This window comes from Antechinus flavipes, chromosome 2 (genome assembly GCF_016432865.1).
Source record: "Antechinus flavipes isolate AdamAnt ecotype Samford, QLD, Australia chromosome 2, AdamAnt_v2, whole genome shotgun sequence".
Taxonomy (NCBI): Eukaryota; Metazoa; Chordata; class Mammalia; order Dasyuromorphia; family Dasyuridae; genus Antechinus; species Antechinus flavipes.
Genome location: NC_067399.1, coordinates 367,075,234 through 367,100,605, shown reverse-complemented (window position 1 = coordinate 367,100,605; position 25,372 = coordinate 367,075,234). Strand labels below are relative to the sequence as shown.

The 25,372-nt window shown below is 38.5% G+C and overlaps 1 protein-coding gene across 10 annotated transcripts in view; it reads left to right on the top strand.

Annotated features, from left to right (window-relative positions):
* Window positions 1-12,926: 12,926 nt before the first annotated feature.
* SEPTIN8 (septin 8) overlaps window positions 12,927-25,372 on the top strand; it is a 34,496-nt gene continuing 22,050 nt past the window's right edge. For 6 of the 10 annotated variants that reach the window (XM_051978241.1, XM_051978240.1, XM_051978246.1 and 3 more), the window contains exon 1: window positions 13,024-13,267. In XM_051978241.1, the coding sequence (XP_051834201.1) occupies window positions 13,238-13,267 (30 nt within the window). In that variant the 5' untranslated portion in view covers window positions 13,024-13,237. The other 4 variants (XM_051978243.1, XM_051978242.1, XM_051978249.1 and 1 more) reach the window with 4 other exon arrangements.

Sequence of the window (25,372 nt, the reverse complement as noted above, 5' to 3'; positions counted from 1 at the left end):
TGAAGAGGAGCATGTAGCAGACTTATGGTTACATTCAATGCTACCTACTCCAGGAGCCAAACTTGATAATTACATCTCTGATGTTTCTTCTTCAATGACTTTGTGGCCACGAGGTGGGTATTCCACTGGTGCAGATCACAACCTATCATAATTTCTCCTCCCATTTTATACTTAGCAAACATGCTATAGTATTCCTAAACAGGCAACCCCTTTCCATTGAACCTGCCCTTTCTGAATCATAATAATGGTGGTGTGTATCTTTGTGTGTGTGTGTGTGTGTGTGTGTGTGTGTGTCTCCTCACCTTTTCTCTGTAGCTTTTGAGGTCACATAGTCTGTCTTCTTCTTCCAGGGGACACACTTCTCTTTTAAGAGAGTATTTAGGTCCATGAACTCTCAAAATTGGTATTACTGGTTTAGGAGTAGTACAACTCAAGGAATTTTCCTTCTAGGTAGATGAGCTTTTAAAATTATGTTGCTGAAGAAATTAAAATCTATATAGGATATTAGGGTTCAGAAACACTCTCCACAACCTGCCTTGGGCCACATGACAAAAAATGTTTTATCTTTGCCATTTGCTTCCTCAGGGACTCTTAATATGGCCTTGGCTACTGCCATCTCTTGGGAATATACACTTCTAGGAATCCTCAGACTGCATGGACATATCTTCCTCTGCCCTATTCTTCCTCCTCAAGGCTGACATGAGCAGCTTTTTTCAAGAAAAGATTGTGCTACTGTATAAGAGCACAGTCATCCCATCAAAATCCTAGTTGTCTTTGCTCTGCTTCCTGTATTGCTGGTAAGTCCCATGAGCAGAGAAAAGTTGAAAAAATGACTGAGCAGTTCTATGGGCAAATATTAACATTAGGCTAGCACAAATCTATCCTCCTAAGTCCCTGCTAACCAATGACCTTGGCAGCATCGCCTGACAGGAACCTCAGGCACTAGGAACCGATCAGGAGTTGCCTATTCTATAAGGGAGAAGCATGCTCATCACATTCATCAGGAAAACTCTGCCATCAACCCTTTTAAGGTGCCAAAGGACATGTCTATAAACTGTTGGGATAGAGTATGCTTATCACATTAATCGGGGAGCACTCCTAGGGGAACTCTCTTATAAAAACATGCCTACATCCCTATTTGCAAAAGCAAGAAACCAGAAATAAACTTCATCAGTTAGGGAATGGTTAAGCAAAGTATGGCCAAGATAAAGCACTAAAGCAACTAAGCATTGCATGTGACAGACCTAATAAGTGCAGGAAAAAGCTGACCTTGTCTCCTTGGGTTATCTTTTGACCCAGCTTAAATTAAATACCAGCTAAGCCAGAGGAGATCTTCAGGGCATGCCTAACAGAGTCTCTGCTGGATCAGCACCTACTGAAATGCTGAGATTGCCCTGATGCTCAACCTTGGGCCTGAAATCAAAGGGTTTTGTTACTGATAGCTACTTATTTTATGGCCTTGTGCCTGTCAACAGTAGGTCCTAATTATTTGGTGTTATATTTCGGCCAACAAAAAGCCACTATCTCCCTACACTGGTTCAAGAATTAATGGAATATTGTTATTTCAATTAAAATAATAAACTTGAAGAAGATAAATGAGAGGAAACAGTCAATAAATATTTATTAAGCAATTTTGACATACCAGACGCTGTGCTAAGTACTGGGGATACAAAGAAAGGCAAAAGACCACGTTTGAAGTGCCACCCCTGAGGAGCTCAAAATCTAATGGCAGAGAAAATATTCAATAGGGGAGTGGCTGGTGGCACAGTAGAGATAGCACTGTCTAGAGGGAAGAAGACCTGAATATAAATCTGGCCTCATTCAGTAGCGTATGGCCCTCTGTCATCTACTTCTGCCTAAGTCTTCTCATTTGTAAAAAGGGCAGAACAGCATCTATTTCCCAGGATTTTTGTGAGGATCACATGAGGTAATAATTGTAAATCATTTAGCCTGATGCCTGGCATGTAGCAGCATCATAGAAATGTTAGCTATTATTTTATTATTATTATGGAAATAACAGTGGACAAATAAGCTGCATTAATAGGATTATTTGGAAATAACCAATAGAAGGAAGATATTAGAATTAAGGAGGATTGGGATAAGCTTCTTGAAGGAGGTGAGATTTTAGCTGGGACTTGAAGGATACCAGGAGATAGATGAGGAGAGAACATTCTAGGTAGGGAGGATAGTCAATGGAAAAAAGTCCTGAGTTGGGAAACAGAATGTTTTGTTCAAAGGACAGCAAGAAGGGTGTTCAGATCACATGATGGGGAGAAGTGTAAAGTGAAAAGATGAAAGGGAAGGGCAGCTTATGAAGGGCTTTGAATATCAAACAGGATTTTAGATTTGATCCTGAAGATGATAAGGAGCTACTGGAGCTTCGTAAATAGTGGGATGACATTGTCAGACCTGTACTATAGAAGATCACTTTGAAAGTTCAGTGGAGGAAGAACTAGAGTGGGGAGAGACATCTAGAAAGGAAATCAACCAGCAGGATGTTGCGATAACCTAGGTGTGAGGTGATAAGGACCCACACGATGGTGGTGATGGCAGTATCAGAAAGCAGAATATGAGAGGGATGTTAGAAAGGTAAAATCAAGAGGGAGAGCAGGGAAAGAACAACCTTTTATTAAATGTCTGTTGTGTGCCAGGCACTGTGCCAAGCATTTTACAGATGTGTCATAAGAGTGGGTGGTTGAAGATGATGCCGAGATGGGGAGCCTCAGTGACTGAGAAAGTAGTGCTACTCTCATAGTATTACTAGAAAGTTAGGAAGGAAAGAGAATTTAAAAGGAAAGATAATGAGTTCAGCTTTGGATGTATTGAGGATAAGATGTCTAGGACATTCAATTCAAGATGTCCAATAAGCAGGTAGAGATGTGAGCCTGGAAGTTGGTAGAGATTGTTGTTCTTAAAAAAGATCAGTAACATCAAGAAGATGATATATTGACTTGAAATGGATTGGATTTAAGTGAAGCAGAGATATATAAAATTAGCAGCCTCACTCAATCCTCCAGTCTTTGGGGGCAAGTGGTTAAAACCTAAGTCAATCAATAGGCACTGGCCCAGATGTAGTAGAGTATATTTGAGACTTATGAGCTTAGAAATGATAATTGAACCCATGGGAGCTCACCAGGTGAAATAATATAGAAAGAGTAGAAAAGAGGATTTAGGACAGAGTCTTGTGAGACACCCATGGTTAGTTGATGTGACATGGAAAAAGATCATAAAGAAGACCAAGAAGCAGTCAAATAATAGGGAGAATAAGATAATAAGAAGAGAGTGTTGGCCTGAAAAGCTAGAGAGAATAAAGTGTCAAAGAGAAGAGGATGATTAACAGTGCCAGTGGCTGCAAAGAGGGATGAGGACTGAGAAAGGGCTATTAGATTTTGAATTAAACAATATTAGTAACTTTAGAGAGAGCAGTTTGAGCTGAATGATAAAGTCAGAAGCCAAACTGTAAAAAATTACTAGAGTTAGAGGAAAGGGAAGGAAAGAAAGGCACTTACTGTAGATAGCCTTTTTAAAAATAGTTTTGCCACAAAAGGGAGGAGAAACTAATAGAATGATAGATAGCTATACTCTGTGTCAGCCATATTATTCAATATTGTTTTAGACCATTTAAAAATAGCTTGATGGTATAAAATATCTGAGATTATAACTGCCAAAACAGACACAGAAACTATATGAATATAAACACTTTTTATACAAATGAAATTAGATCTAAATAGTTGAAAGAGTATTTATTGTGAGAGAAATAATTCATTTTGGATCCCTACTCTATTTCAATCACCATTAAGCAATTTGATAGAATCATATAAAAATTCTGTATATGAGGCCCCAGAGCTATGAGCTACAGATTCTTTTTAAAAAATCTTTATTAAAGATTTTAATTTTTCAAAGCATATGCATGTATAATTCTGCAACATTAGCCCTTGCAAAATCTTGTGTTCCAGTTTTCCCCTCCTCCCACCCTTCTCCCCTAGATGGCAAGTAGTCCAATATATGTTAAATATGGTGGAAATATATGTTAAATCTAATATTTGCATATGTATTTATACAATTATCTTACTGTACAAGAAAAATCAAATCAAAACAGAAAAGAAAATGATGAAGAAAATAAAATGCAAATAAACAACAACAAAAAGAATGAGAATGCTATGTTGTGAACCACAGTCAGTTCCCACAGTCCTCTCTCTGGGTGTAGATGGCTCTTTTGATCATAAGACCATTGAAACTGGTCTGAGTCATCTTAATATTGAAGAGAGCCATGTCCATTAGAATTGATTATCTTATTGCTTTTGCTGTGTAGAGCTGCAGTTTCTAAGTTCAATTGCTTAACTGCAAGAAGTTAGCTAAAGTCCTTTTACCCTTGTTTTGCCTTGTAATGATGATTAAGCCCAGCTTAGCAGATAACTACATGGAAAGTCCTCGAAAATATTTTTGTACGTCTGGACCAATCACTTGTTCAATAGGAGCAGATGATCATCTTATAACCACTTAGGTCACTGGCTGTATTGGTTTGTACTATTTTCTCCTGCCCAAATTAAGGAGAAACCTGTCTATCTTCTGTGGAGATATTCCTTGCTTCATTCAACTTGTGGGCCTGCTGACATATTGTTTATTCAGTGGAATTATTATATCAAATATAGCTGTTCTGGAATGACTAGACATCTAGCCCTATAAAAATAGGGCCCTGGAAGGAAGTGGCAATCTCAGATTGTAAGGAACATCTAAAGGTCTATTTCATTAGAGGGAACATGGACCCTTTAATTAAGTGCCATTGGCTCAGACCTCTGCCTCAGTCTCTCTTATTGTAGGTGGGATAATTTTAATTTCCACAATTGTTCATGGGTAGGTGAAGCCAATGTAATAAAAAATGACAATTTTACCCAATCTGTTCATGTAATGGCATCCCAATTAAATTATTAAAAATTATTTTTAAAAAAGCATTTGACAAAATCCAACACTTATTTCTATTAAAAACACTAGAGATTATAGGAATTAAGAGAATTTTCCTTAAAATGATCAGTAGCATCTATTTAAAACTATCAGCAAGCATCATATGTAATGGGGATAAACTGGAACTATTTCTAATAAGATCAGAGGTGAAACAAGGTTGCCTATTATCACCATTACTATTTAATATTGTATTAGAAATGTTAGCTTTGGCAATAAGAGAAGAAAAATAGACTATGGGAATTAGAGTAGGTAATGAGGAAACCAAATTATCACTCTTTGCAGATGATATGGTGGTATACAGAGAGAATCTTAAAGAATCAACTAAAAAACTACTAGAAACAATTCACAACTTTAGCAAAGTTGCAGGATATAAAATAAATCCATATAAATCATCAGCATTTTTATATATAACCAACAAAGTTCAGCAGCAAGAGATACAAAGATAAATTCCATTTAAAATAACTGTAGATAATACAAAATGTTGGAAAATTGACCTACTAAGGCAAAGTCAGGAACTACATGAACACATTTTATAAAACATTTTTTCACATGAATAAAGTCAAATCTGATCAACTGGAAAAATATCAATTATGTAAAATTGGAAAAATAGCTTATGGGTAGGCTGAGCTAATATAATAAAAATGACAATACTACCTAAATTAATCTACTTATTCAATGCCATACCAAATTCCAAAGAAATTATTTTACAGAGCTGGAAAAATAATAACAAAATTATTATCTGAAAGAACAAAAAATAAAGAATTTCAAATAAATTAATGAAAAAATGCAAATGAAGGTGGCCTAACTATACCAGATCTAAAACTATATTATAAAGTAGCAGTCATCAAAACTATTTGGTACTGGCTAAGAAATAGAGAAGTTGATCAGTGGATAGGTTAGGTCCACAGGACAAAACATCAAGTACTATAATAATATAATATTTAACAACCCCAAAGACCCCAGCTTTTGGGATAAGAACTCAGAATTTGGCAAAAACTGCTGAGAAAATTGGAAATTAATATGGCAGAAATTGGGCATTGACCCACACCTAACACCCTATACCAAGATAAGGTCAAAATGGATTAATGATTTAGACACAGTGATATCATAAGCAAATTAGAAGAACAAAGGATAGTTTACCTCTCAGATCTGTGAAGGAAGGAATTTAGGGGCAAAGAAGAACTGGAGTACATTATTGAATACAAAATAGATAATTCTGATTATATTAAGTTAAAAAGTTTTTGTACAAACAAAACCAATGCAGACAAGATTAAAAGGGAAGCAATAAATTGAGAAAAATGTTTTAGATTCAAGGGTTCTGATAAAGGCCTCATTTCTAAAATATATAGAGAATTGACTCAAATCTATAACAATTCAAGCCATTCTCCAATTGATATATAGCCAAAAGATATGAACAGAAATTTTCTGATAAATTGAAACCATGAAAAGGTGCTCTAAATCACTTTTGAACAGAGAAATGCAAATTAAGACAACTCTGAGGTACCACTACACACCTCTCAGATTGGCTAGGATGACAATAAAAGGTAATAATGAATGAATGTTGGAGGGGCTGTGAGAAAACTGGGACACTAATACATTGTTGGTGAAATTGTGAACTGATTCAACCATTCTGGAGAGCAATTTGGAACTATCCCCAAAGGGCTACCAAAATGTGCATACCCTTTGATCTAGCAGTGTTTCTACTGAGCTTGTATCCCAAAGAGATCATAAAGAAGGGAAAGGAAACCATATGTGCAAAAATGTTTGAGGCAGCCCTTTTTGTAGTGGCAAGAAATTTAAAATTAAGTGGATTCCCATCAACTGGAGAATGGTTCAATAAGTTATGGGTATATGAATGCTATGGAATATTATTGTTCTATAAGAAATGATGAGCAGGATGATTTCAGAGAGGCCTGGAGAGATTTATATGAACTGATGCTAAGTGAAGTGAGCAGAACTAGAAGATCATTATACATGGCAACAGCAAGATTATATAATAATCAATTCTGATGGATGTGGCTCTTTTCAATAATGAGATGATTCAGGCCAGTTCCAATGATCTTGTGATGAAGAGAGCCATCTGCAGCAAGAGAGAGAAGGCTGTGAGAACTGAATGTGGATCACAACATAATATTTTCACTCTTTTTGTTGTTGTTTGCTTACATTTTGTTTTCTCTTTCATTTTTTTTTCCTTTTTAATCTGATTTTTCTTATGCAGCCTGATAATTGTGGAAATATGTATAGAAGAATTGCACATATTTAACATATATTGGATTACATGCCATCTAGGGGAAAGGGTGGGGGGAAGGGAGGAAAAAATTGGGAACACAAGGTTTTGCAAAGGTGAATGTTGAAAATTATCCATGCATATGTTTTGAAAATAAAAAACTTTTATAAAAAACTTTAAAAATTATCTGAGTTAGAAAAAAATAACAATTCATTTAGAAGAATAAAAGATCAAGAACTTTAAAGAAACCAAGAGAAAAAAGATGTAAAGAAAGCAATTTCAATAGTATAAAATCTTAAAGCATATTATAAGGTGAGAGCATTGTTTAGGTTGTAAAATGAATTATTTTGAGTATTTTTAAAATATGTATAATTATGTAAAATAAACATTTTTTTCATATATATATCAGTCAAATAAAATTTTATGAAGTAATTTTATAAATAGGACGAAACAAATGCAATCAAGAATACAAGGAATGCACAAAATTAAAAGTCTTTCATAGACCATCTCTTGGTTAGAATATGATTGGGTTGGAATATTGCTCTGGTATAGGAAATGGTGAGCTGGTCGAGTTAGAAAAACATGGCAAGACTAAGACTTATGAGAGAAGAGATTATTCACTATCAGAGAAACAGATGATGAGTAGAAATAAACATAGTACCATAGTGCAAATGGGTATATATATATATATATATTTTTTTTTTTTTTAAATATTATCTACCTACCTACCTACCTATCTATCTATGTCCACACTTAATAATAGCCTTTTTGGGCTGGGAAAAAAAAGTAAAAAGTAAACAGCAAAGAACAAAAGAAAGCCTACTAGGAAGCTAAACAGCTGTAAAAACGTATAATATTTATTATATAAGTTTTCTTGAAATGGAAATTTATTGTTTTATATTGAATCCTCTTTTATTTTTTGCTGTGTACATGACAATGGTTTTTTCATATTTTGTACTTAAGTTTAAAATAAATTTAAAAACTTAAAAAAAAAAAAAAGAGAATTGAGTCAGTTCCAATTGATCAATGATGGACAGAATCAGTTACACCCAGAGAAGGAATACTGGGAAATGAATGTGGACTACTTACATTTTTGTTTTTCTTCCCAGGTTTTTTTTTTACCTTCAGAATCCAATTTTTCTTGTGCAACAAGAGAACTGTACGGATCCGCACACATATCTAAGATATACTTTAACATGTTTAACATGTATAAGACTGCCTGCCATCTAGGGGAGGGAGTGGAGGGAAGAAAGGGAAAAGTTGGAACAGAAGTGAGTGCAAGAGACAATGTTGTAAAAATTACCCATGCATAAGTTCTATCATTAAAAAGCTATAATTAAAAAAAGAGAGAGAGAATTGAGGAAACAAGCAACTTAGAGAGAGATTGAAGATAAGTTGTTGATGTTATTGTTGTTGTTTGTCCTTCATTCTCAAAGAAGACCATGATATCAGGAAGGTGATTCCATGACAATGAAGTGAATTGGATTTGAATAAGGGAGGGCTGTGCAGGGTTACCTGGCACACTTTCCCCTCAGTTGTCAGATATCCATCAGGACAATGGAGATGGCTCTGGATGAAATGGGAGACCTAGGACTTTTTAAGCTAAGATCTTCAACAGGTCTCAAAAAAAAAAAAAAATCTAAATAAATAAATGAATAAATCTGAGAGGGGAAGACCCTCAAGGTTTCTGTCCAAAGAAGAAATGATTGCTACTTACATTCAATCTGAGTCAATCAAGGCCCAAAGAAAAACCAAATGACACTTAGCCTAAGACCCATTGATGGCCAATGAGAATCAGATTGGTTTTGGCTTAAGGCATGGTCTTTAAGAAAGAAATTAGCCCGTAAACCCTAAGATATCTTGGGAGGGTCAAAAGTGCAAAAGAGAAAGAAAATACTTTTAAGAGCATCTGTAACTAAGGATACGATATTCTATGTGGACAGAAGGAAGAAAAAAGTGAGGGAAAGAAGGAAGGAAAAAAGGATGTCTTCCAAATCGCCAATTCCAATTTATGGGCCAGCTTTACTCATATTGTTGTTTGTTCTTCGTTCTTGAAGAAGATCATGACGTCAGGGAGGTGATTGCATTTGAGTGAGGGAGGACTGAGCCAATCAGGACCCAATGACCACATGGGGCCTATTTGTTGGCTAATTAATAAGAATCCACGTAGTTTTGGTTTAAGGATTGGTCGTTAAGAAAGCAATTTAGCCAGTAAATTCCAAGTGTCTTGGGAGTAAGAGAGTGGAGATGATGGAGGAGACAATCTACTAAAGAAGACAGGATAGAATAATATCACTTGTGCATACATTGGCATTTGTTTACCTCAAAAGGAAAAGGGCTATCTCATTACTCAAGACATGGATGAAGGAAAAAATAGTAACAGAAGGTATCTGGATAATGTGAGATGAAAAGAGGGAGATCTCAGCAGATGGCCTCAATTTCAACTAAGAGGGCAAGTAGAGAAAAATCCATGGTAGGTTGAAAAGGATGAAAAGGTTGGAAAGAATCATTGGAGTTAATGGGATAATGATTTAATTAGATAGGTATTAAAGTGTTGCTTCGAAGTAGTGAATGCAGAGTTAAATTATAAAATAAATTTGTATTGGACCCCTTGAGCATGATTTTGTGATTTCTCCAGCTTCATTCATGAGCAGATTTGTAGGAGCAAAAGTAGTAGATGGTAGGAGTGACCCAAGGCTGAGGCTCAAGATGGATTATAGAACAAGGACGCAATTTACTTGTGGAGAAGGCAGTGGAGATTAAATTGGTTTACCAATGAATAGTGGGAAAGGAGGAGAATTTAAGTAGTATAGGGCTGGACCTTGGAAAAGATTAAAAGATTGGGATTAGAAATCATAGTGTGGCAAAAACCAGGGATTGGGGGTGCAAGCCAGAAGGATAGGTGGAATAACACTTGTCAGCAGGTGATCAGATAAAGGTTTATGAATGATGCTAAGATGAAATTTATGACCATCTTTTTGTGTGATTAAGATGGGGTGAAGGTCATTAAGAGTGAAGAAACTACAACTGTGTATATGTGTGTGTATGTACACAGATATATATATATATATGTATATATATACACATATATATATGTATACATACATACACACACACATTGACCAACAACTAAGGACAACAATAATAATGTCAGTAAACCTATGTTTTATATATATACTAAAGTATATATATCTATATATACTAAAGATCAAAGGAGAATAAGAAAAACAGTATGTTATAGACTACTTTGTTAAAAATCAACACACACAGGGGCAGCTAGGTGGCGCAATGGATCAAGCAACAGCCCTGAAATCAGGAGGACCTGAGTTCAAATTTGACCTCAGACACTTAACACTTCCTATCTGTGTGACCCTGGACAAGTTACTTAACCCCGATTGTCTTTGCGGGGAGGGGGAAAGGAGGAGAATCAATATATATATCTTTTGGGATGTGGTAAACAATAGTAATTACACAAAAAACAAGACAATTATTTATAAACCACTTCATTTTGCATGCTTCTTAGAATCTTTTAAATGTATTTGAATAATTAATGATTTAAAATTCAACTAAATTTAACAGAGGTATGTATGAGGTGTTCAGGAATACTAGAATTCCTGGTGTAAGCGTTTGCTGAACCCTTTTTCAGGGCTGCTTATCCACCTTTGATGTCCATCCGATTCATCCAGTTTTCACCTTTGGCTCCAAGAAACTACATTACATGCACAGCAGCCACACCCCAGTAAAACTGTCTCAGCAGACAGACTAATCCAGAGTAAGGGAAAGTGACAGGCCTCAAATCTGTCAGTGTGTCAGGGGGATGTTTGCCCCAAGCATTTAAAGGCTTTCCTTTCCCCTGATGGGATGGATAGATGAGGACACTTTGTTCCAATGGCCAAGAAGGCAGCTGAAACAGGCACTATGGAGCACTTAAAGCTTGGTCAGGCATCAAAGACACCAAGAGGCATCCACTGCATCCTGGATCATTGTCAATTGTCTTTACTTTTGTCCTGATATTGGACTTTGATGACTGGTAGACAGTAAGACTGATGACTTTGAGCAACTCTACCTCATTTGAATCCAACTCACTAACAAGTCAACATATCTTGGGAGTGTGATGTCACTAGTGATGTCATTGGTACTCTTCAAAAACAAAGGACAAACAACAAACATCATAGAATTATAATATCTTTAAGGTGAAAAAGATCTCAGAAAGCTAGTCTAACCTCTCCTAGAAAGACCCTCATTGATAAGTAACTCAGTCTTTAAAGGAAGCCTATTTTACTTTTGGATAGCTTCACTTATTAGTTTTTTCCTTTAAAGATGTCAAAATTTGGCTACATGTATCTTCTACTCCTTTAACTTCATTCTTCAAAGTAGCACATGACAGCTCTTCAGCTAATTAAAGATTAAGAATTGTCTCCTTTGGCACTCACCTCCAGAATAAAAATTAAAATCTGAAATTGTCTGGTGATTAATATCCTTCATTATCTTCCCTATCATTATAGCTTACAACCCTTCTCTACCATTTGCTATGAGATTTAGTGACACTGGCCTCCTTAATATTCCTTGAATAAGCTCCTCAATCTCCTGATTCTGGGCATTTTCTCTGGTTGTCCGCCATGTCTTCCCATGTCTGCCTTCTGGTTTCCTTGGCTTCCTTCAAGATACAGATAAAGTGGTACCTTCTACAAGAAGTTTTTCCTGATTGCCTTAATTCTAGTACTTTCCTTCTATTAATTGATTGACTTTCCAGTTTATCTGCATATATCTTGTGTTGTCTCTGCCATTAGACCTTGAGAACAGCACTATTCTTTTTTTTTTCTTTGCATTCTCCCTGCTTAGCACAGTCCCTAGCACATAGTAGATGCTTAATAAAAAGCTTATTGACTGACTTTCTTATCAAAGCTAAAGATCCCTTGGTTTCTAATCTCTTCACCATCAGAGTTACCTTTCTTATGGTTGCGTGAGTGTGGCAGTTCAGGTATGGGGTCACAGGTAGGTAGCAAGCAGGAATGAATTGAATCCATGGACCTCAAATGGAAATTTAGGCTGCAGTTCTGCAATGGTTTGTCTGCCAGTGGCTTTTAGGTACTCTGTATAGGCCATATCTAAATTTGATCAGTGTATGTGGGCCATTGTTATTTGAAATTCTTCAGCTGCACTGGAAAGTTCAGAAATCCTCTGAAGAAACATGGAGTTGTCTGCCCTTTGGATAAAGCCATGGGAAGAGCAAGAGAGATGAGACATCTCCTCCCAAGGTCTTCATCCCTACTTGGTAGGAATGGCATGTTGGAAATTCCTCTTTAGGTACAAGTTGGACTAGATGATCATCTCTTTGATATCTTCCAGTTCTGAAAGTCTAATTTTTGTGACTAGGCAGAAGGAAAGGTAATGTATGAACTAAAATTGGCTCTTTGGTTCCAAGTGAAGAGAGAGAGAGTTATGGTGGACAAGTTTGGCATGTACACCAGTCTGGATCTTGGCTCTACTATTATTTTGTGTGGTCTTGGGCAAGTCACTCTCCCTGAGCCTCAGTTTCTTTATCAATAAAAATAAGGGACTTCCACTAGATTATCTAAAACCTCTTCGCTAGCTCTCGATCCTAAGACATATATCAAACCCGCAGCCGCCTTCTGGTTTTTTGCTCCAGAAAGCCCAGTTCCTGAAGGGAGATGACAGGTTTTCCCGCCCTCCTCTTCCCTAGCCCTGCCCCTCTCCTTTCCTCCCCAAATTTCGGGAACTACAAGTCCCGACATTCCGTGCTGCAGCCTAATTGCTGGATACAGGGTGGGCTCCGAGGCTAGGCAGAGCCCGGGCTCCGACAGGGTAAGAAGGCGGAGGCCGGAGCCGCAGCGGAGACCGGTTTCCCCGGGGCTAGGGTGGGTAGCGGTGGCGGACCGCGGCTCGGTAGCCTCTTCTCCTCTCCAAGGGGAGTTTCCAGGAAGTGGCCATATTGGATCCATTCAGCCGCAGCGACCCGAGTGGAGAGCGAGCCTTGGAGCCGGCTCCAATTCCACGGTTCCCGTCTGGCCTCCCTTGAGTCAGTCCATGGCGGCTCCCGACCTGGACCGCCGCTCGGTGAGGGACTGGCGGGATGTGTGCGCGGTTCCCCGGTCAGGGGGGCGGCAAAGTTTGAGGGGAGGGGGGGAGGCAGGAAGGGAGGGAGGAAGGAAAGGAGCGTTGCGGGACCCCGGTACTGCCGCCCGCTGTCCATGCCGGGGTGCGGGGCTCTGCGCGGGCGGCACCCAGCCTAGCTCTCGAACCTCCTCTGGGTGCTGGTTCCTAGCTGCGGGGCAGCTGCGGAGCCCACGTCCCGGGCACGCGAGTCTGACCCTCTGGGTGGGGCGAGCCCCCAGGATGCCGCTGGCCGGCACACCCAGAGACTCGGAACGGCAGACTCCGCGGGAGGGGGCTCCGAGAGAGAAGGCTACCATGGGTGGATTGACCACCTTGCCCCTTGTAGTCAGCGACTGGCAAAGACTTCTGGCATCCCGACAAGCTCCAGGGACCCCCAGATTCCCTTAGCTGCACCTTTTTCTATTGGGACATTTTTCTCGGTCCATGTGATGAAGCTCCCCATGTTTGTGTCACTGTGTGTGGGAAGGAAAAACCATATGATCAAGGCCTCTGTGGTTTGAATTGACCCCTCCCCCCAAAAAAACTCCAAAAAACAGATTAACTCAGAACAGCAGCAGTTACCCAGGTAATGAGAGCTCCCGTGAATCTGCCTTTCTCCTGGGAAGGGATGAGGATGGACTTGGTGGGATCCACAGATGGATGTGGATAAATAGAAATGGCTGAATGACTGGTGAGGCCTCAGGTTTTTAGGTCCGTGTCAATTTCTTCTTAGTCAGGTGAATTCCAACTTTAGAATGAATGAAGGCTGCAAAGCGCCTCCCAGTTTTGAATAGATGGAGTTTGGCTTTTGGTCTGTCTCAGCAGGTAACCCTGTAAAAGGTTTTTTATAATTCACCCAGACTTGGATTTATGCCAGCGCCTCCTTAGGAATTTTCCCTTGTTGTCTATGAAGTGTGTCTAGGTATGATACTGCATATATGTCTGTTACAGTGAAAACCCAGAGGCTGACTCAGAAGATTCCAGAATTCACTGGAGACTTTGTATCATCGTGTAGAATGTTGACCCCAGGTCTTAATGAGCCAACACTGGTTTAAATTTGATCGGCAAAGTAAACCACAAGACTTAAGTGGTAACCCCAAGCGGGTGGATGGTAGATTTACTGCTTTTTTTGGTAGTGTGAAAGCTAATGTGTTTTTGTATGTGATTAGTCTGCCTAAAAAATAACTTAAGTTGTTCTGTGACCAGAGTTCCCACTTGTCTCATCTCTGCAAATAAATCCAATGGTTACTAGGTTGTGTTTGTAAGAACATTTATAAATGTGATTAATGATGATTATGAGGATTGTCCCTTTGCATGTGAAAGGCCACAAAACCAAACCAAACCAAAAAACAAAAACAAAAAAAACCCCCACTTTTTTTTCTATTAAATTGTGCTTATCTCTATCCAGTTCTCCAGGCTCTTATGTCCTGTTCAGAGACACCTCCCATCCTAGTAAGTGATGTCATTAGCATCCTCACAATGAAAACTAATGAGGTATCACTAGGTTGTGACTTGGCAAAGTGATCTCAAAGTATTTTTCTAGGATTTAGAATCATTGAATTTTAGAGCTGGATAGTACTTTTGATGCAGTCTAGTTTAGCTTCTTTCCTCCCATTTTACAAGTGGAAGAAACTGGGACTTGGATGAGTGATGTGACTTGGCCAATATTACACATCTAGTAAGTGAAGGACCCCAGACCAGGATATAGGGCTCTTTGCCCAATTTATACCATGATGGTGCCATTTGTACTCAGATAATTACTGGGGAAGATTGAGGCCTAGAGAAGGGGAGTGGCCTATCTGAGGTCATATAACAAAAAGCTATGACCTAAATTTGAGTTGCTTGTGTTCTATTATGAATTTACAAAATGGGTTTCTTTTTAAAATGAGCATTGTGGGAAATAGATACATGCCTACTTTGAGCCTTCTGAAAGTGATGGTGGACTAGGCCTGAGCAATGGGCATCTTACTCTAGTCTCATCCGACCTATCTTGAAGGCACTTCACCCTCCTCAGATTGCTCCTTATCTTCTCTGAGCCACTTAAAGGTTAATTACTTCAGTGCTTCAAGGTTGTGTAATTTTGTGAGTGTAAATGATAGCCCCTCTGTGACTTAGAGGGTTGCTGTGAACCCAAGTACATCACTTTGCAGCTGATCTGATGGTGAGCCTCTCTGAACTTAGCTACACTTGTCTCTCTGTGGTAGGTCATTGCTGGACCAGTATTCAAAGCTTTTGCAGCTTTATAGGACCTTTTAAAGACTGAGTGACCTTATAGAAAAATCCAGGGTTCTGTCCATACCATAATGAGGCATTTGAATAGGACTTTGATGAAAGTTAAATTACTGTTTTTAAATGCTTTGAGCTGCATTTATGAACATCCTCACTCCCAGAAAATATTATTGTATTTATGGCCATTTCTTTTAAATGGCAGCCTGATGGCCTTAGGAGCTGCCTTGTAGATCAACTTTGAGATTAACACTCCAGTCAGAAAACCCTGCTTGGCAGGCTAAACTAGATGATACCCTTGGGGCTGGGAGGTATTTGTTATAGAAGATGTAGCAATTTAGGGCCATGTTGGACAGTTCTTTGCTTTAATGCAGTAATGGATTTGGGTTGATGACTTCTTTAGAACATCAGAATCTGGTGTTTCTTGTTCTGAGAACCGGAAGAGGTAGAGTTGTTTCTGGTTGGCCAGGTCCCTCAGGCCAGGCTTATCTCTTCTGGTTCTCAGAGGTAAAAAATGAAGTTTCTTTGGCTCCTTGGTACCTAGTACTATGCTATTGACACAGTGTGACTTTTTGTGACATGTCCCATAGGTTTACATGATAATATAGGTCTATCAGAACTTATCAGGTTTTTACCTATCGCAGAATCTATTCACGATTATGATTTGGACAAGAGAGAAAATTGAGTTGGGCAAGTGGGAAAGCTCAGAGATTGGGGACAATTCTGCTTTTTGTCATGACTGTCTCTTGTCTGGCATCTCTCCTAGCCAGCCTCCCCCCCATCATCTTTGCTTTATCCCTAGTACCATCTGCCACTTCCGTAGTCGCCCTGGTAATCTTAACACTTCCTAAAGCACCAGTGTTTTCTTGGAGTTCCTGTTCCCACTCTGAAGCCTGTGCGTGGGAGAAGAAAAGGAGAAAGGATGGGGAGAGGTGGGGACTGCTCTCTACCATTAACAAAGAGGACCCACAATTCCATCCCTATTTCCCCATTTTCTCTGCCAATGTGGCCCACTGTCTTCCTCTCTGATGTTTTTCCTTTGGTTGTACAAACTCTCCCCAGCCATCTTGATAAATTGTCTTTTGGTATCTGGGGCAAAACACAGATCAGTTTTCCCCACTGTTCCTACTAAAAAATGAAGACAACGTCATTAATCACTGTTAAAAAACAAAATAAAACAAAACAAAAAAAACCCCACCAAAACCAAAAACTGATAAATTTGGGGGTTGACTTTCAGTTCTATCAACTCACTATAACCTGAGGTGTAGTTACTATATTTTAGTTTCTCTATCAAATAGGGGATAATAACACCTGCTCTTCCTATCTCACAGGACTCGAATGACGATCAGAAGTGCCATTCAGATGTGAGGAATCATTATTACTAAGGGAGGACCTAGTGCTTCAGGGGATGAGCTCCAGGAAAAGTAAAGACTGTTCTATTCTGCCCTATCCCATCTGGAGTATGTTCCCCATGCTGGCCCCCCAGAAAGCATTAATAGATGGAATTGGTTATAAATGAGCATAGGACTAATCAGAGCAGCTGAGTGGTGTACTAAAGTGTGGGAAGATTTGAGTTCAAATCCTGACTTTGTCTTTGGGCAAGTCAGTTAAACATTATATGCCTCAGTTTCCTCATCTGTAAAATGGGAATAATAGAATTTATCACTTAGGATTGTTATGAGGATTAAATGAATTAACATAGATAAGGCAATTTGAAAACCTTAAGACTTATATAATGCTAGCTATTGTTATTATCAGTCAACCAGCAGTCCAATTGAGGTGGGAATATAAAATAGAAGATCCTAGACCTTAAAGAGTTTAAACTCTTATTGGGCGAGACAAGTCATGAAGTAGACTTTTAGAGGAGAGAAAGATCGATAGAGGGGGTTGGGAGGCAAAGTCATGAAGGAGGCCAGATTTAGAATCAAGTCATTGGAACTGGAGGGATTCTTGGAGAAGATCTAATCCAATGATCAGAGAGATGAAGTCTTTCCACATTGCCCCCGAATTAGATCTTGAAGGATGAATAATTGGAGAGAAACAAAGAAGGCATATTGATCAAGGAAAGCAAAGTGATCAGTAGAAAGACAGGAATGAGCATGACATGGTCTAGTACCAACACTTACTGTGAGTGAATGTGACTCTGAGGATCCCTGGCTTAATAAATTACAACCTAGAAAACAAAGTAGATCTTTTTGTATCAGATGGGATAGCCAATGTGGGGAGTCATTAAAATTTTTTGATTTGTTTAAAGAGCTTAACCCAAAACATTTCCCAAATATAAACTTTGTAACCAGTTTTGGACTCATGTAATTTAAAAAGTACAATAATAAATTTTAATGGAAAAGCTTAAATTTAATTTCAAATATGCTTCTCCTTAAACTAATCTCTAAATAGTATATACTACAAAAACATAATGTGTTACAAATACCACAAAAATGTATTTTTTGATTGTTGAAACAAAGGGAAAAAACATATGTTGCAAATAATGCAAACATGTATTTCTTTGGTTGTTGAGACAGAAAAAAATTGTTTCCTCAATTCAGATGTTCCAATTTGATTCAATGACCTTTGTATTTCTCCAACTATTAGAAAGAATGAGGAAAAAACTGATCAGTAAGTTATTTTATGTAGAATATTACTTTATTGTAGCAATAAAAATCTTTTTAACAGCTTTCAAAGTAATATATAATAGTTATCAAACAAATGACATGGTGAGCCATGTGAAATATTCAAATAAATGTAGAAAGGCCATGTTGTAAAAAAATATAAATAAAAAAAGTTTTTCATTGAGAAAAAATGAAATGGTTGTTAACTATTCTTGCTGCAGCAAATGTAGGATGGACTGGGGGAGGCTGGAAACAAAGGGACTATTAGGCTTTGGAGTAATCACATATAAAATGGTAAGGGCCTACCTGCTTACCATAAAGGGGTTAAAGGGAGAATGGAAAGTAAGGAGAAGATGGGAAGATATTTCAAAGAAGAAATCAATAAGTCCTAGTCAAACTGGATGTAGGAATGATGATAGGGAGGAGTCAGGGTTGAGAATCTGAGCCTGAGATCTCTGAACCAGGGGATAAGTACATGTTTTGAGTAGTAACTAAAACAAGCTCCTCCATGGCCCATGTCCAGTCCATTAGAATAAGGAGCAGCTGCAGAATCACAGAGGAAAGGGTCTAAGGGTTGCCCTATTTAAAAAATGCCTTGAGCATTCCCAGACTTTCTGCTTCTTTGTTGCCCCATGGGGCCCCTTGGGGCCTTTTCCTAGAGCAAAAGATTAGACCAACCAGAGGAATATAAACAAATAGTTGGAGTTATTAATGGTAATCAAGGCAAATAAAGTGCCCTGTTCTAGAACTACTCCCACGACTCAAATGACTGCATATTTCATTCCTCAAGGTCCCTCTGGAAGAGATCTCTTTCATTTTTGAGCCCTCAGCTCCTCCTATTCTCTAGAATATCTGAGTTCTCAGGGGTTGAGGAGAAGGACATTTGATGTACCTAGGTACCACTGCCAAGCAAGAAGTTCAAAGGCCATGAGCTGTAGAGACACTCTGTGGACAGCTTACTGATTCATGCTTTTTAGGGTGATGTGACAGAAACCAGAGATGGTAGAGGCTTTAGTTCTGCCATTTTGAACTCTACAGATTCCTATCCCTGATAATAAAGGTTGAAAACCTGAGTAGAAGATTCCCTTATAGTACAAGCATATATATACTATATATGACTAGCTACAATTCTCCTGTTGTTCTTTGTAGTAGTACTCACTTGATTAAATGTTTCACATTTCACATTCGATGTCTGGGAGAGGAGACATTTGGGAATGTCAGAATAGGTAAAGTCTCATGTTAGAGCATGTTTAAGCCCTACATACACTTCCTGGCTGCTGCTGTTGTGGTTCAGCTGAGAAGCTGTGAGCCTGAGGGTAATGGATAGTCAAGTGGAGTGGACTCACCTCACTTTGAGATTGCTACCCTCCAATTCTATTAGCCTTGTGATGGAAAATGCCATCCACATCCAAAGAGAGAACTATGAGAATAAATATGGATCAAAGCAAAAAGAAAGAGACAGAGAGGAGGGGAGAGACAGAGAGATTGCTGCCCTCTCATCCTAATCCTACTTACAGGCAGCTAGATGGTGCTGTAGATAGAGCTGGCTCTAGAGTCAGGAGGACTTGAGTTCAAATCGGACCTCAGACACTTAACACTTAACTAGTTGTGTGGCTCTGAACAAGGCACTTAACCCCAATTGTCTTGCCTCCCCCCCCCCAAAAAAAAATTAAAAACCTAATCTGCTAGTTAGTAGGACACATTAAAAAAAGAACATCATCTCTCTCCCCTATCACTTTATGAGTTTAGCTCCTTACTGCACCCCTAGCAGGGAGCATAACTGCTGCAGAGAATCAGCTGATCAGAAACCTGGAGGAAATCAGAAAACTTCAGAGCATGCAGTAGGTCTATTTGTGTCATGTGTGTTCCTGGACCTTAGAGGAGGCATAAGATGGGAAAGAACCTGGAGGGAGGGCTCTGCCCTTTTGGTTATTTCCTAGGATTGAAGGAAAAGTTTTACCTTTTGTCCTGCTATTAGAGAAAGCTTGCTTCATGCAGGGTAGAGGTACTTTGAGCTTGATATACCCACATTGTCTTTTATACATTCCATATTAATTCAGTACTGAAATCCTTCATGGTGGACTTTTGTCTGTTAGAATGATTGGTAAATTGAACATGAGTAAAGGAAAACTAGACACAGGTTTCTTTCTTGTGATGACATCTGAATTGAGTGTGGCAGTTTACCTTTCTGTTGAGATGTGAGATTTCTGTATTGCTTTCCTGATCCCAAAGGACTAAGAGCTTCCTCCTTGTCTTCCCAGCTCCAGGCTAGGCCACTTACTTACAGGCTTCAATATTATGGCAGCTCTTGCATGATTCCATTTATAACAGATACCTTGGCTAGACAAGGACAATGAGAAATCCAAAAAAGAAATCCTAACCAGGGAAGTGGAAGCATGGATCACAGGCACTTCATTTTCTAATCTTAAGTGTAGCAGACAGCATAATTGTTGTCAATAGCACCTAGCAGAGCGTTCTACGTAGGAGGTGCTTTATCATTGGTGGCTAAATTTGTTGAACAACTCACTTCCCTAGAAGACCTATTTGTCACTCTGGTAAACTTTATATGGGGAGCAAGAGCATGACAAGATCCCTTATTGTCTAATGAAGGAACTGAAGGCTTGGCAGCAGTTCACATGAAAAAGACTGGAGCTTTTAGTGGACTGCAAGTTTGGGTCAGTGGTGGTATATGGCTGCTAGAAAAGCTAAGGTTTCAATAAGAACAGGTAAGGAGGCCAGAACAAGGGAAATGACTGTCATGCTGGCCCTTGCTTTACTCAGATTATATTTGGAGGATTGTGCTCAGTTCTGAATGCTGCCCTTTAGGAAGGATATTAATAAACTGGAAGCCATCCATAAGAGGGCTGCAGTGATTGATGAGGGCTCTGAAGACCTCATCACTTGATGATTTGTTGAGGGAACTATGAACATATTTAGCCTGAATATGAGAAGTTTTAGGTAGGGAGCTGATTCAAGGATTTGAAGGGTTGTCTTATGGAAGAAGAATTGGACTTCTTGCTAGGGTCTTAGTGTAACTACTTAGTATAATGTAAAACTTCCAAACAGAGTGATATTGAAATAGAAGGGATTGTCTTGAAGGAGGTAAAGCACTTCCCTATTTAGAGTTCATTTAGCAGAATTTAGAGAATCTCAGTAGGAAGATATCTTGGAGGCTATCTCCATACCTGGAAAGAATACCCTTCATGATATTCCTAACAGAGTCATCCTCAAACTAGGGAAACAGAACGTTGTATATGGAATCAACTTAAAACAACTTTCTCAAAAAGGAGACAGTGTGAAATAGTAGGTAAAATACTAGACTTGAAGGTAGGAAGAATCGGGATGAACTCCCACTATTGTCACGAACTAGTGATGATGGACATGTCAGTTAGCCCTCAGTATCCTCATCTGTAGAAAGGGGATAGCAGTACCTATCATGCATTCCTCTATCATACATTCTTTATGCAGGGTTGTAAAGCTTCAGTCAAATTTTATATACAACACACATGCACAGAAACCCCTTTGCAAACTTTCTGCCTGATATAAATTTTGGTTATTTTTTTAACGACAAATTAATAAAATGCAAAATGTGTTTGAATACTTAGAGGAAAAGGATATAGCATGCAGTAAGATAATTTGTTTGTCCCCAAATGAAGATAAGGAAGATAAAGGAGCATGCTAAACTTGCTTCAGTGGCCCAGAAACTCTCATGGTGGCTCCAACATGAGTTGGATAACTCCAGAATTAATAAATCTAATGACCTAGCTTAGCTTGGGAAATTTTGGATTAGATTCCAGGCAGTGTGGGAAAATACTTGGAGTTCTTCCCAGACCCCTCAGTCTGAGAGTACCATTTCAGTCTAGAAGTTTGCTGGCTAGAGACTTTCCTATTGAGATCAGGGCCGGGTGAAATGACTAGTAGGGGCACTGCTAGGAAATAAGTGTTTGGAAAGTGACTAAGGTTATCTTGGGACTGAGAGAACCTCCAGGCTCTGAGAGCAAAAGGGCTAAGAGAAATAATTGACAACCTGGGACTTATTTTTGAATTTGCTGTTGAGTTGTTATGTTAGTAATTGAATCTCTAGCCCTCATTTTCTTCTTAATTTCTGTCAGGCTAGTGAAACTCATCTTTTAGGGCAAAAATGTATGACAGATCCTGACTGTGACTGCTACTTTTTTTGCTCTTCAGCTGACTCAAGCATTTATTCAGTATCTACTCAGTGCTAAGGATTTGTGACACAAAGGCATATAATAAAATAGATCTTGTCCTCAAAGCACTTACAATTGACTTTGGAAGATAAGTGGGTTCAAATATAATATGACCACAATTAAGTAAATAAAAAGAATATTCAAAGTAATTTCAAGAATGAATTGGAGATGCTACTCAGATGATGGGACAATATACTTATCATTGGAGGAGAGATCTACTGGGTAACCAGGCCATTTCATTTAGTCTGGCTAGCCTTTAGGGCAGTCAGAGAGTTATGAACTCTGGCTAAGAGGTTAAGTACACATCTATATACCTGGTGCATCTCTAATTACATGGTCTCTTGAATACAAAAGAAAACTCTTTTGGAAAGTCTGGTTTCTGTATATTTTGTATGGTTTAATTTGAGGTATGAATTTTAATAATATTCAGTGAGTCTTTTCACCCACTTCCCCACTTTAAGCAGAGGAAGGTCAGGCAATCAATTGGTCAGTTACCATTTATTCAGCACTTACTAGGTGCTAAGCACCATGCTCAGGGCTGTGGATAAAAAAAGAGGTAAGAGACAGTTTCTCTTTCAAAGAATTTAACAATCTAATGATTCTTTAGGGAAAAAGCTGAGACACCAAAAACCTATCATGCAATCAGAATACTTCCTTACTGCCTGAGAATGAATTATTATTTATTTATCCTTTATTGTCATAATAACTTTTTATTGACAGAACCCATGCCAGGGTAATTTTTTACAGCATTATCCCTTGCACTCACTTCTGTTCTGATTTTTCCCCTCCCTTCCCCCAGATGGCAAGCAGTCCTTTACATGTTAATTTGGTACAGTATATCCTAGATACAATATATGTGTGCAGAACCAAACAGTTCTCTTGTTGCACAGGGAGAATTGGATTCAGAAGGTATAAATAACCTGGGAAGAAAAACAAATATGCAGTTTATTGAATTAAGTATTATAAAATGAAGTAGAGATCTTGATCAAAATCACCCAGATGGGCAATACCAAATTTGCTTTGGGATCATGAGGTTATGGATCAGCAGGTTAGGAGAAGGGAATGGCCAAAACTAAGTGTAGGGCCTTAGTTCAAGATTGTTAGAAAGCTTCAACACTGGCAATATGTAGTTAACTATCCTGTGGGTATTATTCTAAGTTTATATGTTATAGCTCATAATGGGATTATAGATTTAGAGAGCTGGGAAAGAACTTTGGAGACTGGTCCGATCTCTTTGTTTTACCAAAAAGGTAGTTAATAGTAGAGATTTTGCTCTTATAAATAAATTCTGGAAAATCCCATTCTTGTAGTCTGTCTTTGTGGATAGCAGTCAGAATTATGAAGGAAAAAACAGATATCAGATTAGGACATGCAAGTGTAACTGAGGCAACAAAAAAGAGAACCAGCAATTAGGATTTAGATGAACTCAAGAAGCCAAGTACCATTAGGAATCAAGGAATGCCAGGAGGCAGAATGGTTTGAGCTGGGGGTCAAAGAAGCTACATCACTTGAATTATAATTATTTTTTCTCTCTTCTGCTACTATAGTTTTACTATTCATGTAGTTTTAGGGACTGGAAAAGGGGCAACCTTTGATTCTGTCCACAGCAATAGCTCCAAAAAATATCTAAAATCCCTGGGAAGTCAACTTGTTATTGGCAAAGCTTTTGGTGTATATAAAGCAGTCAGGAATTACATCACAAGGACTATTGATATTTTATTTCTTATATGAAGGCTGATTGACTCAAACATTAGAGAATAATGCTAAAGATATAGAATGGTCTTAACTATAACTATACTCTGACCCTAAGCCTGAACTAAATATTTCCTGTGTCTTCATCCCTGCTTTGAGGTATGTATAAATAAATGTTGCCATTTGGTTATGTTGTTGTTGAATTGTTTCAATTATGTTTTACTCTCCATGACCCCATTTGGTGTTTTCTTGGCAAGGATACTGGAGTGATTTGTCATTTCCTATTCATGGGTTAAATGACTTGCCCAGAATCACATGGTTAGTAAAGGTCTGAAGTGGAATTTGAAGACATGAAAATGTTAAATTTTCAGTTTCAAGGCCATTCGTATCCACCTTGCCATGTACATCTGCAAAGAGCAATCCCTTGCCATTATGTTTCTACTGTGTAGTCTATAAAGTCTACTATTAACTAAGCCTTTTATAGAAATGGGGTACTGTGTCAAAGGGGCTCTGAGAGTACTTTTTGTGATTGTAAGTGGACCCAGAATCTTTGATTAAGGCTTATAGGGGGGAAAATCTATCTTTTCTTTCATTCATGCTCAATGATTGGAAAGTAAGGAGTACTGAAAGGAGCTGGAGGAAGGGAGGATTAGTGAGGGATGCTGAGAGGGGAGGATTCTCAGTACAGCTGGCTTCTTGGGTTTTGGCTGAGCTACAGGACGTTAGATCATGTCCCGATTGTGTCACCCTTGGAAGAAGGAGGATGAACAAACACAGCAGCCATCTGTGCAAATATAACACATCTTTAATTCTGGGCATTTTTAGCTCCTCCTTTTAAAAAAAAAAAAAGAAAAGAAAAGCTACAGATTCAGTCATTGTAAGCCACTGAAGATTTTTTAAGGAGGAAATTTTGTGATTTGAGAATTGATTTTATTACAAGTGGAACTGGGAGTGCAGAGGTATAAGGTAGAGAGAATAGGTAGAAGTCCATTGTAGTAATCTAGGCGTGAGTTGTGAGTACCTGAATTACATGGTGGCGTTGGAGATGGAAAGGAAAATATACATGTGAAAATGCCAATACCATTCACAAACATATTGACAAGAGGATAATTTTTTGCTGGAGATTATTGGATTTTGTCCTTGACATACTGAATTTGAACTGATGGTGCTACATATAGGCTACATTATGCCTACATGAATCATGAGATATGGAAGTTCAGCCATGTGGGTGGTTGAGCTATGTGAGAAAGAGAGTAGTAGAGAAAAAAGTTTAGGTGAGTTGGGGAATCATTTTTGGATTTGAAGGGGACAGAAGAGAAAACAGGAGGTAG